General features: G+C 36.1%; 2 protein-coding genes across 4 annotated transcripts in view; one reads left to right on the top strand and one right to left on the bottom strand.

Annotated features, from left to right (window-relative positions):
• The window catches only part of LOC311300154 (uncharacterized protein), a 30,294-nt gene that overhangs the window by 6,068 nt on the left and 11,112 nt on the right, over positions 1–13,114 (top strand). The window contains exons 10-12 of the mRNA XM_084424287.1: positions 6,623–6,677; positions 7,318–7,664; positions 9,356–9,587. Of these exons, the coding sequence (XP_084280413.1) occupies positions 6,623–6,677; positions 7,318–7,664; positions 9,356–9,587 (634 nt within the window). The remainder of the gene's footprint in view (positions 1–6,622; positions 6,678–7,317; positions 7,665–9,355; positions 9,588–13,114) is intronic.
• On the bottom strand, positions 205–11,736 carry LOC311299506 (zinc-alpha-2-glycoprotein-like). Of its 3 annotated transcripts, XR_014629136.1 has the most exons (9): positions 11,650–11,736; positions 10,540–10,788; positions 9,754–10,008; positions 9,328–9,606; positions 9,028–9,162; positions 8,555–8,657; positions 8,357–8,419; positions 3,223–3,325; positions 205–2,628 (listed from the first exon to the last, which is right to left on the bottom strand). XR_014629136.1 is itself a non-coding variant. In XM_084423101.1 (7 exons), the coding sequence occupies exons 1-6, from the start codon at positions 11,717–11,719 to the stop codon at positions 8,578–8,580; spliced, it is 1,068 nt and encodes a 355-aa protein (XP_084279227.1). In that variant the 5' UTR covers positions 11,720–11,736; the 3' UTR covers positions 8,290–8,419; positions 8,555–8,577. The 3 variants fall into 3 exon arrangements, 2 of the variants coding, with proteins under 2 accessions (XP_084279227.1, XP_084279228.1); XM_084423101.1 differs by lacking the exons at positions 205–2,628; positions 3,223–3,325 and having other exon boundaries at positions 8,290–8,419; XM_084423102.1 differs by lacking the exons at positions 205–2,628; positions 3,223–3,325; positions 11,650–11,736 and adding an exon at positions 11,142–11,199 and having other exon boundaries at positions 8,362–8,419.

Genomic DNA, 13,114 nt, shown 5'->3' with positions numbered 1-13,114 from the left:
TCGTCATCTTTTAGTTTTACATGCCTTTATTTAAGCAAAAAAAAATAAAAAACTCCGAAATTTGCCATCTGGTAAAACCGAGTAAATTTAAATTACAATTTAAAAACTTCACATGAAGGGTTTATTCATGATTAGAGATGTTAGGGTTGAGTTATATAGGCTATGCAGGATTTCCATAACCTTATATTCGTATATTAAACTGCATATTTTATCAGACATTTTGTCTCAGAAATGTATATGTACATGTATAGTTAAAAAAAATTAGAAAACATAATTTTACTGAACCTCAAATATTTGAAAGTTGTTGTTTATTATGTAACAAACATTTTATGAAAGGAAACACAGGAGCAGTTTTACAGAAGCCATTCATATGTAAAAATACATCAAACATTTAAAAACAAAGTTAAAAGTATTCTTTTGAAAGCAACACAAATAGGAAGCCATCTGTTAAATCATAATTAATATGTGAATATTTCATTTGAGAATTATTAAAATGAATGGATAAAACACTAATTCATGAGCATTAAAATAGTGCACTGTAAAATTCACTGTTTAATACAAACAACATTTTCTGTCCAGATTCTAATGCATCATTACATGATTCAATCCTGTCTCGCTGAACACACACCTCACATATTAACACTCAGTGTGTGTTTTGTTCAGATGTAAGTTTCATTGAGGAATGTTGCTGTTGGAGGGAATTTAAAGGCCTGATGTTAATGCAAACACATGGAAAATTACTCAAACGTAAAATCAAAACTGAGTCACTTTGGCACGAAACACGTTCGCTTCAAATGATTTGAGTTTATCATTTAAACTGTGAAATACATTTACACAATCTAATGTGTTGTTCTAGTTTACAGATTTTTAACATACAGATTTGGGAGAATGTAACACCTAAATGTATATCATGTATATCATACATGAAGGAATATTCCGTATTGATGTTTCACATGTTTTACCCGTATTTTGAGTTATGCATTGTGTTGTGTTGTGATGGTTAACAGAAAAGTCTGTAAACTTAACTGTAAACAGAACTTTTCTGTTTTTTTATGGATTTTTTTAGTGTTGTTCTGCTAAAGATGATTTACTCAATGTTGTTCCAGACTTATATTGCTTACTTCTGTGCAACAAAAGAAGTTCTTATAGACATAATGAAAGTGAATGGGGACTGGGGCTGTTCAGCTTTTTATAAATGACAAAAAAACCCAACATGGTTTATGCAACTTGTATGTGATGTTTAAGTCATGTTTTGCTTGACTACTTTTGTCATTTTTTATGTGTGGAGCTTGACAGCCCCAGTCTCCATTCACTTTCATTAAATGAAAAAGAGCAACATGGACATTCTGCGTAATATCTTCTTTTGTTTTCCATAGAAGAAGTCATTGGGGTTTGGACCGACATGAGGATGAGAAAATCTAAATAAATTGATGTACTATATATATATATATATATATAGGCTATATAAACTTTTTAAATGGACATTTTTTGGGGATATGTGCTTTTTTTTATGTCATATTCGACACAATTTTATGGCTAATAGTATGATTAGTGAGAATATGAAGCTCATATAGTTGTTGGAAAAAAAACTTTTATGCAAAGGTCCAAACTGAGGAAAAACATGCAATTTGTTGTTGCTGATATTTATATGCCCCATAAATTGATGAAATTCTGATTGTTTATAATGTAAATCATTGAGATCTTTATAACAGTATAGCGGACTGCATGAAATGCATGTAAAAATCAGTTGTCACTCAATATCTCCCAGTAATGTCTTAGTTAGATGATATTTAAATGCTTAGTTTTATGATCAAATCTCTGTAGTTTTTATTGTGGGAGGCAAAACGTATAATGCAATACAATGATGACTGAGAGATGAACAAATAAATGTAACAAATAAAAGTTGCTTCAGTCCAGTTTATCTTGAAATATTAATAACAATATAAACGTTATTCTTACTTTTACTTAAAAAAAAATCAAGATTTCACAGCAAAAAGACACGTGAATCACGACCTGAAGGGGGACGTTACAGTTAAATTTACACTAAAAGGCCTTTTACTTGCTAAAATGTATAAACTATCACTCATACAATAGATGATGTAGTAGATTGTGTACAAGTTTTCAGCAAAGTTTTGATAATGTTTTAGAAATGTGCGTATCAAATATGATACACTAAGGTTAAAACATATAAACAGTGAGATATTTGATATTGATATTTGAGTCAGATATTATATTCTCATAGGTCATGACCCGGTGGATGAGAGACTCTTGAGTCCCGATGAACAAGCAGAACTTTATTCACACACACTCAACAGCCTCCAAACACACGACCCTGTTTATGTGCCAACTGTCTCTTGTTTCTGACAGTGTTTCTGTTATCAGCTGAAGGAACTGCTAATGAAGAGCGCTCTTGTTATAAGGACACATTAACACACACTGACCTGTGATGGGTTTGTCGCAGGCGGCACATGTTTGGGCGTACAGGTTACTGAAGCACTTCACACAGAACGGATCTTCACCCTGCGTTGTGAAAGGCTGTCCGGCCAGCTGGACTTTACAACCCGAACACAAGAAACATTCTTTATGCCAGGGCTCGTCTCTGTACGTAACACCACCCTGAACCAAGATCTGGAAGAGACGAGACCAAACACACTGTCATTCACTGCGAACAACTTAACGAGGTTAGCAGTGAAATAAAAGCAAAAAATACTCAGTTTTAGATTAATCTTCAGATGTGTGTAGTTTACACTCTTAAAAGTAAAGTTTCCAAAGGGGGGTTTCACAGTTTCATATGTGACCCTGGATCACAAAACCAGTCTCGCACGGGTATATTTGTGGCAATAGCCAACAATACATTGTATGGGTCAAAATTGTCCATTTTTCTTTTATGCCAAAAATCATTAGGATATTACGTAAAGATCAACACCATGAAGATATTTCGTAAATTTCCTAGCGTAAATATATCAAACATTTATTTGTGTGAGTGAATGCAGCACAATCGTGAACATAAATGTATACATCTCAATTCTGAAAAATTGACCCATGTGACTGGTTTTGAGGTCAAGGGTCAAGAGCAGATTCTTCGGCCTGCAGGAAAAACCCTGCATTAATGCCTTCTTGGACTTAAACTCCAGTATCAAATTTTGATGAACACCACTAAAAGGTGATCCACTTTTTTGAGTGTGAAAAAACTGAGTTTGCTCAAACGAAGCCCAAACTGACCCGAGTAGCCACTGAAACCGGTTTCGCTCAACAGGCTTCGGTCGTTCTGGAGACCCTGAGATGACGTTCTCTCTTCTGCTGGAGCCATTATAGTTCATCTGGCCTAGAGATTATAAAATACAATACATTAGACAAATTTAGCATTAAGCTTAGCTCATACTGACTTTGTAATTATTCAGTTTTGTGTTTCATAATTTATAAGCTTTTATGGCACTGAATACTCACTAAGTATACTTAAAAAATATAGCTACTTGAACTTTACTTATACTTATTTTTTGTAAGGGGTGTTTATTTCTTTTTATAATTTGTCCGTGTCTAATTTATATATTCCATGTAACAGAGGTTTCTTAATGTAAAAGTCTTGATGCCATCATATAAGTCTGTCTTTAAGTTATGTACTGCATGTGTTCTCATTATTTATTTATTTATTGTTTTAATGTCGTTTTTCCATAACTTACAGAGCGAACCTTTGCTCCAGTCGATTTTTGCGTCATTGTAGGAGGAAGTGTAAAAGGTAAATAACGGATTTCTCCCGTCTCAGGGGAAAATGAGAGAGTGTTGCACGACCATTCAATAGTATGACTGGGTTTCTAACAATGCAAAGCTTAATGCAAATGGGTGAAGTGTCCCTTTAACAGAGCAGCCATCAAGTGTTAGACAGTATTCTAGGTTATTACGTGAGGAAGTTTTTTGTCCAATAATTAGAATCTCTGTTTTTTCAGAATTTAGAAGTAGGAAATTACGAGTCATCCAATTTTTTATATCAGCTATGCATTCTGTTAATTTAGTGAATTGGTAAGTTTCGTCAGGTTTTGAAGAAATATAGAGCTGAGTATCGTCGGCATAACAGTGGAAGCTAATTCCATGTTTCCTAATGATATCTCCTAATGGTAGCATGTACAGAGTGAACAGCAGCGGTCCTAGTACTGAGCCTTGTGGTACGCCATACTGAACTTGTGATCGATGAGACATCTCTTCATTTACTGCTACAAATTGATAACGGTCAGATAAGTATGATTTAAACCATGCTAGTGCAATTCCACTAATGCCAACATAGTTTTCTAGTCTATTTAAAAAAATGTTGTGGTCAATGGTGTCAAACGCAGCACTAAGATCGAGTAACACTAATAGAGAGATACAACCACGATCGGATGATAAGAGCAAATAATTTGTGACTCTAACGAGAGCTGTCTCAGTACTATGGTACGGTCTAAATCCTGACTGGAAATCCTCGCAGATATCATTTCTTTCTAAAAAGGAACATAGTTGTGAGGATATTGCCTTTTCTAATATCTTTGACAGAAAAGGTAGATTCGAGATCGGCCTGTAATTGACTAATTCTGTAGGATCAAGTTGCGGTTTTTTAACAAGCGGTTTAATCATAGCCAGCTTAAAGTTTTTTGGTACGTATCCTAATGATAAAGACGAATTAATGATATTAAGAAGAGGATCTATGACCTTTGGAAGCATCTCTTTCAGTAGCTTAGTCGGTATAGGGTCTAACATACATGTTGTCGACTTAGATGATTTAACGAGTTTAGTAAATTCTTCCTCTCCTATAGCAACGAATGAATCAAATTTTTCCTCAGGGAGACTACAATGCACTGCCTGATGCGATACTGTAGTAGACGGTTGCATAGTTATAATTTTGTCCCTGATATTATCAATCTTATAAGTGAAGAAGTTCATAAAGTCATTACTGCTGTGCTGCTTGGAAACTTCTGTGTTTGAAGCTTTCTTTTTCGTTAGTTTAGCCACTGTTTCAAATAAAAACCTAGGATTATGTTTATTTTCTTCTAATAGGGTTGAAAAATAAGCAGATCTAGCAGCTTTTAAAGCCTCTCTGTATGCAATCGAGCTCTCTTTCCATGAAATGCAAAATACCTCTAGTTTTGATTTCTTCCAGTTGCGCTCCATTTTTCTGGCTGCTCTCTTAAGGGCCCGAGTGTGCTCGTTGTACCACGGCGTTGGATTATTTTCTTTAATCTTCTTTAAGCGCAAAGGAGCAACTGTGTCTAAAGTGCTGGAAAAGAGAGAGTTAAAAGTTTCTGTTGCAATATCAAGTTCTTCTAAGCTATCCGGGATGCTGAGATGATGAAACTGATCAGGAAGATCATTAATAAAGCAATCTTTAGTGGCAGAAGTGATAGGTCTAACATATTTGAAACACAGAGTCGGCTTTGCAGCCTTGGCTAAATGTAATTTACACGAGACTAGATAATGATCTGAGATGTCATCGCTCTGCTGCAGAATTTCAACGGCATCAACATCTATTCCGTGTGATAATATTAGATCTAGAGTATGATTACGACGATGAGTAGGTCCTGACACGTGTTGTCTAATTCCAATAGAGTTTACAATGTCTTTAAATGCCAAACCCAATGCATCTTTTTCATTATTGATGTGTATATTAAAATCACCAACAATTAGTACTTTATCTGCAGCCAATACTAACTCTGATAGAAAGTCCGCAAATTCTTTGATAAAGTCTGTATGGTGCCCTGGTGGCCTGTATAGAGATCGCTAAGACATGTGACCAAATGGGCGGCAACCTCTTCAGAACGCAAAGAATTATGGGTATGTTTGGCCAGGCTGGCATAGCAGGCAAGTGTTCTGGCATGAAAATAATGAAAAATTAGCGTGAAAAACAGAATATAATCCTACAAAATGCAGGCATCTTGAACACTGCGTTCTTCCCTCCATGCAATGAAGTTTGGCGCCTTATGTTTGTGCCGCGGATTCCCAAAATGCTTTGCGTTCACCACTGGGAATACGTCATGATGACGTCACATTAGCAATCCTTATACAGTAGCCAGCACAAATCTCAAACGTGATTTATCATTTATACTATATATTTTTACATTAAGTACTAACACTTCAAAATAATTATATTTAAAACTTGATTTCTTAGTGGTTTTGAAAATATATACTATAAATTACAGCAACTCCTCCCCCTTTGCCTTTCAGACGAGGCTCATGTTTATAACAGTAATCTTGCGGGGTGGACTCATTTAAAGTAATGTAATCGTTTGGTTTTAGCCAGGTTTCTGTCAAACACAGCACATCTAGGTTATTATCTGAAATCATATCATTAACAATGAGTGCTTTTGAAGTAAGCGATCGAATATTCAGCAACCCAAGCGTTAGCATTTGCTCATCTGTATTATAGCTGTTTTTTATTTGTTGAACATCAATTAAATTTTTAACCTTAGATGGGTTTAAACGTTTTTTGGATTTCCAAATTCGGGGAACAGACACTGTCTCTATATGATGATATCTAGGTGAAAGAGGCTCTATGTGATGGGATTTATCTGACCTGGGTGACGCGAGGCCGCTAGCAGACGGTCGGTTTAGCCAGTCTGTCTGCTTCCTGACCTGGTGCCCAATTTGTCACTACCAGTGCCCGACTAATGACAGTCTGACTCAGTGCCTGAAGAAGGTCAAGGAGGAACATGGTAAGACCCTCACACACACAGCCTGCAGGGGGCAGAACACACACACACACACACATCAGCATATGATGGAGAACTCATGCATTTCACAAAACACTTATTCATAATGGACCATTACAAATAGATTCTCTCTAGGATTAATATGATAATAAAAGTAGCGCATAAGGTTTATGTATTTTATTCATCATTCAGGATCCTGTTTTTGGATGCATGATATTTCACTGGTAATTTTGTATGTGTTACTATGGCTAATACCATGGTATTCTTTAAAGTACCCTGGAGTACCATATAAACTTTTTTGTTTGTTTAATCCAGTTTTACTTAATTTATGTATTGTATTAAATATTTATAATTTATAAATGACTTTTTATTTTATTTATTTTTTATTTTATTTAGAGATTTTTAGTATAGTTATGCATTGAATTATGTATTGTAGTTAGTCATTCAGAATACTCCTTTTATATAAAGTAAATATGATTTTGGTGTCTACATAACATATATGATATGTTAATCATAAATGATTTCATCATTCCTATACCGGACACTGAATCTATAACCTTAATTTATAAAGTGACGTCCTTCACTGTTGTTTCCTTTATTATCGAGTACGCTCTTCATTTGAGTCTCACTTCCCCCCCGTTAGGGAACTGCTACATCAGTCTGGAGGTTAAAGGATATGACTTCACTCTGATGGTGAGGTCAGAGGCCGAAATCCCCACCGACCTGAAGATGACGAAAGACAACATCACCGAGCTGAGCAAAGCCACCAAAGCCATCATATCCGTGGCCACTAAACTCCAAGAGATGATCGACTGGCTTCTGAAGAAGGAGGACTCCATGACCACACAGCTGGAATCTACAGATCACAGTCACCAAGACAAGACAAGGCTGCTGGACAACCTGAAGGAAAACCTCCGAGAGGCACGGAGAGCGAAAGAAACGAGTCCGAAGTACAGGAAGGAGGCCGGGAATCTTCTCAACGAGGCCGCTGTGCTATCCGGGATCACACCGTGAAATATAGGAAGTATTCTTGTATACAATATGAAGAAACGGACACAATATGTGACCCTGGATCACAAAACCAGTCTCGCACGGGTATATTTGTGGCAATAGCCAACACATTGTAAGGGTCAAAATTATCCATTTTTCTTTTATGCCAAAAATCATTAGGATATTACGTAAAGATCATGTTCCATGAAGATATAGTAAATTTCCTAGCGTAAATATCGAAAACATTTATTTGTGTGAGTGAATGCAGCACAATCGTGAACATAAATGAACAACTTTAAAGGAGATTTTCTCAATGTTTAGATTTTTTTGCACTCTCAGATTCCAGATCTTCAATAGTTGTATCTCGGCCAAATATTGTCCTATCCTAACAAACCATACATCAATGAAACGCTTGTTTATGCAGCTTTCATGTGATATATAAATCTCAATTCTGAAAAATTGACCCATGTGACTGGTTTTGTGGTCCAGGGTCACATATATGGTCGGAGGCTTTTGTAAATATTTCAATGTACTTGTGCATTAAGCAGCTGGTGCAACCGGCTCCATATAAAAAATAAAAAACTAATTGTAATCTGTATTGACCACTAAAGCTTACAAATTATTTAACCTGATCAGAGCGGTGAAATGAAATTCTAATTTTGAAACCCTGAGATGTGTTTTCATGAAAGAACCTCATGAATGTAGGAAGATCCTCTTCTGGCTTCACTGCTGTACATGAGCACAGATTCTTCGGCCTGCAGGAAAAACCCTGCATTAATGCCTTCATGGACTTAAACTCCAGTATCAAATTTTGATGAACACCACTAAAAGGTGATCCACTTTTTTGAGTCTGAAAAAACTGAGTTTGCTCAAACGAAGCCCAAACTGACCTGAGTAGCCACTGAAACCGGTTTCACTCAACAGGCTTCGGTCGTTCTGGAGACCCTGAGATGACGTTCTCTCTTCTGCTGGAGCCATTATAGTTCATCTGGCCTAGAGATTATAAAATACAATACATTAGACAAATTTAAGCTTAGCTCATGCTGACTTCATAATTATTCAGTTTTGTGTTTCATAATTCATAAGCTTTAATGGGACTGAATTTTAAAGCAGTTTATCTGCATCACTTCAAAAAATTATTAAAACGTTTATTAAAGGAAAATTTGTTATTTTGAAAAATGTGTTTTTCTTTAGTCCACACAATGAAAGTCAAATGTTATTTTGCACCCCATTGACTTCATTGCAAGGACAAAAGAATAATTCAGTTCTGTAGAAAAACAGAAAGTCATACAGGTTCGAAACAACATGAGGGTGTAATTTTTAGGTGAACTACTTTAAATAGTTTTAAACATTTTGAACTTGCCATTTAACTCTTTGTGTGCCGTTCCTGCGCAGAAACACCATAAAAACACATTTAAAACTACCAGTGCAAATACAGCTGCAGTTACTGCCAAATCATGCCTTCTAGATTCTTCACTGCTATTAGTGCGCTTTTCATCTGTAGGAAAACAACAACAGTCTTTTTACAATTTTTATGAATTCATAACAACATGCAATGACAAAAAAAAAATCTGAGAAAATCTGACTGAGCTGCAATCACAAATACAGGTAAAGAGGTCACAAATTAAAGTTAACTTCTGACAGGACATACTCTCATATTTACCCCATTGTGTTATAAGTGTCTGTGTCAGACTGCTATGAGAGACGTGACACTCATAACTCTCTTCTTCATCTCTGTGAATCTCCACACTGATTCTCATCTGAAAGCTCTCGTCATCATTGGGTCTGACTCCAGTAGAGCTGAAGGGTTCAACACTAGCGTTGTTCAATGTGATCTTCATCTCGATGTGTTTGGGGTAGAAGCCAGTGGCCAGACAGCTCAGATTCAGCTTGCTTCGGTCATGAGGAGCTTCAGAGGCAAACGTGTGAACATCTGGTGCATCTGCAATAAGAAACAGGAATAAATCAAATTGCAACAATACTCCATATTATTTCTACACAAAAGACAAATCAAACACAAACCACCATAAACGTAGTGAATATTGAAAATGATATAGAAAGACACTGAAGTCATCAGAACAACACATACTGCTTATTGAATCATTAAATGTGGAGATCCAGTCCTTGCACATCTTGAGGAATGACTGGAGATACAGATTATGAAATTTGTCAGCGTCCCACTTCATTTTGGTTTCTTTTGCCTTTGGATTTTTCTCCATCCACTGCATCGTGTCAGAATTAAAGGCAATAAAATCCTCTCCATCATATCCGTACTCATCAAACGCTTTTACATTCATCACTGGATCCAGCTCACAGCCGACTCTCCTCTGTAGTGTATGGAGGCCTAAAAATCACAGCATATATACAGCAGTTGTATATTGGATAATCATTATCAAACTTTCACAGTTTGCCTTATGTAGCACATAAATTGAAGGTGTGATACCATGTATAAATAAATGATAATCATTTACATCATTTAGATTTCAGATGTAGTTGGGTTTATGGTTCACATTATAATTCTTGAATGTGACATACGTTGTAATAACGAATGGCCAACGTGGAGGTGCAAGTTTCCCAGGTGCTCTTGATGGCAGAATTCATCACATTAACTAACAAACAAAGTCATTGTTCTGTTTGTCATCATTTTTGTCTATAAACATTAGATCTAACAATCCTCTTTTTGTCAAATGTTTACTTGAAAGTGTGCTACCGCTTTCGAAGAAACACATTACACTTGCTATGATATTTCATGTTATAGCATTCAGATATTTTATGTGTGACCTAAACGTCCAGTTATTTTGAGGGCCACAGTAAGTCCACACTCATATTTTACAGGTCTGATCACTGATAAAACAGCTGAACTCAGCAGACTCACCGTCACATCTGGATCTTGTGCAGTTTGCCAGAGTATAAACCAGATTTATAAACCAGTCTTTAGATTCATCAGGTTCTTCAGTGTCTCTCCAGATCTCTGAACTCTGGCGGTCTCTTTTCCAGGTTTGTTCTTCATTACTGTAGTGAGAGATCCGTCTGTCATCATACAGACCCACTGCACTGAACTCAGGACCGGAGGATCCAGCAGGTTTGGAGAGAGCGCTGTAAACATACTGGAGAAGATGTCTCTCTGGAGGAAAATAAAAGCAAGACAAATTATTCTGAAAAGATACTGACAAGCCACATTGATCACTAAGTTACATTGGGCTAAGTTCCCAACCACATTCCTGAAAAAAATATAGCACAGAAAGATAAAGTCGTATCAAACCCTAACGGATCTTCTCCTTCTTCGTTGGTGTTTTATGGCAGTAACAGAATGTTTATTTTACGGTCCAATCCAGTTTCTCGTAGAAAATTAAACAGAAATGTTCTACCTTTTTCCTCTATCTGTACATACCATAGACTGTAAAAAGATTTAAAAAAAAAAAAAAAAAAAAAGTAGGCTATGTACATCATGCATACACATACACTGAAGTAACGAACGCAGACATGTTCGATGTTTTATCCACACGGACCGCTCTGACATCACTGTAGTTCAGAGAGATTCAGAGAAAGTGAAACTAACTTGATCAACAACAATATGGACTCCTGAAACGATCAACCTCTTTAAACTACAGAATATTTATTGATCCGTTCAAAGAGTCTTGTGGACACATCTGATCCTCACAGGTAAGAGATAGAAATATAAGAGAGATTGTGCTAACAGGTTTCTAATGGAAGTGATCTGGTTTAGTAGGTTTATGTCGAACTGGAATAAGTAGAACAGAACCAGGTTTAAGCGTATCAAATACTTAACTATTTTAGTTGTTTACTGCACTGAAATGGTATCAGAATTGTATTTAAATATGTCATTTAAATGGTTGTAAAGCAAAGTTTGGCGTTTCTGTCATTTTGTCACATGGCAGAAAGCAGTGGCGGATACAGAACGTCATTAATAGGTGGGCCTGGTGAATATACGGAGGGGCCTCGGTTTTTTTAAGCTTATACACACCTGATTCCCGGGCCCAGCTTTCACACTGCGCGCGGATGCGGTCTGGCGATGCGTTCCAGTTGCGGTGCATATATAGCAGTGCAGAGATCGTTTCCGCACCGAGTCTATTTCTTCTGTGCTGCACGCGCTTAATTAAAGTGACAGCGCATGGTTCGTGGTCAAAATGAACACAGATTGACATGAAAATATAATAATCTCACCATAAATGCGTTTAATTTAATTATACTCTTTTTCACAGTCATCTTTTTTAGGCTACTTTAAGACCGGGGTAAAGCAAGGAAAACTACAATTTACCTCAACAAGACGACATAATGAACAACCTCGTCTCATTCGTGGAGGTGAAAAAGCAAGTTATTTGTGACATGCAAGATTTATTGTATTAAAACTTAAATGCAAAAGAAAAGGCATGAGAGTAGGCTGTTTTTGTCAATTTTAAGTTTTAATTTAAAATCTTTGCGATTTTAATATAGGCTAGCTAAGTACTACTACATGGTTAAATATTTTACCACTTGCTTGAGCAACTTAATATATCTATAGAAGTAGCACTGAATAATACGTTGTTTAAATTGTGTTAAAAAACGTTTATTAAAGAGTGTATGCGTACAAAGAGAATCGCAATGCTGACAAAACTTTTTTTAAATAGGCTATAAGTTGCTGTATAACTTCTGGATTTGAACAGTGGTGGAGTAAGTAGCCTATCTCAGTATACTTAAGTAAAAGTACAAATAACCAGAGACATATTTACTTCAGTAAAAGTAGAAGTACCACAATGAAAACCCTACTTAAGTAAAAAGTACCTGATTTTAAATGTAGGCTACTTTAAGTATTAAAAGTAAAAGTACTTGCATTAGATTAGCCTACAATTTATTCTCTTAATGTCTATATTCTAATAATTAGGGCTGTAACAATATGAAACCGAAATCGCGACACACACCCAATTTGAACTTAACATTAGCCTATACAATACCTACACCACAAATCTAGTTGAGGATAAATTCTTTAAAATTGGGCAATCCCAGCATTATGGACGTGACATTTGCAGTAAAAACTTGAAATATAAATCCTCAGAAAAAGCATTTAATACATATTAAAACTGTTTATATATCCATACTCCCTTAATAAAGGAGTCCAGACATTAGAAAAATATCAGTCCACAAACACATGCGTTTTATATTTATGAAATAGGCTACACATGCCATAACGGTCGTGACACACACAAAAAAGTAATAAGTAATACTACAAACCGGATGAAGAAGGGTTGGCTCTCCACAGAACATAAAATATTAATTTTATTTTTCATGTTCGCATTTATGAGAAAATAAGCCACTAACGTTAAGTGTCTCACGATCCTCCTCCTCCTCAGGTATGACATGGTCCAGAAGTATATCATCATCTAGACGTGGTTTTTTTTTTAAGTGTGTCAATGATAGCTGTTTAGCCATAGCTCAGTTAGGTTGCCGCGGCG

Source organism: Rutilus rutilus, assembly GCF_951802725.1.
Source record: "Rutilus rutilus genome assembly, chromosome: 11".
Taxonomy (NCBI): Eukaryota; Metazoa; Chordata; class Actinopteri; order Cypriniformes; family Leuciscidae; genus Rutilus; species Rutilus rutilus.
This window is presented reverse-complemented; position numbering and strand designations above follow the sequence as displayed.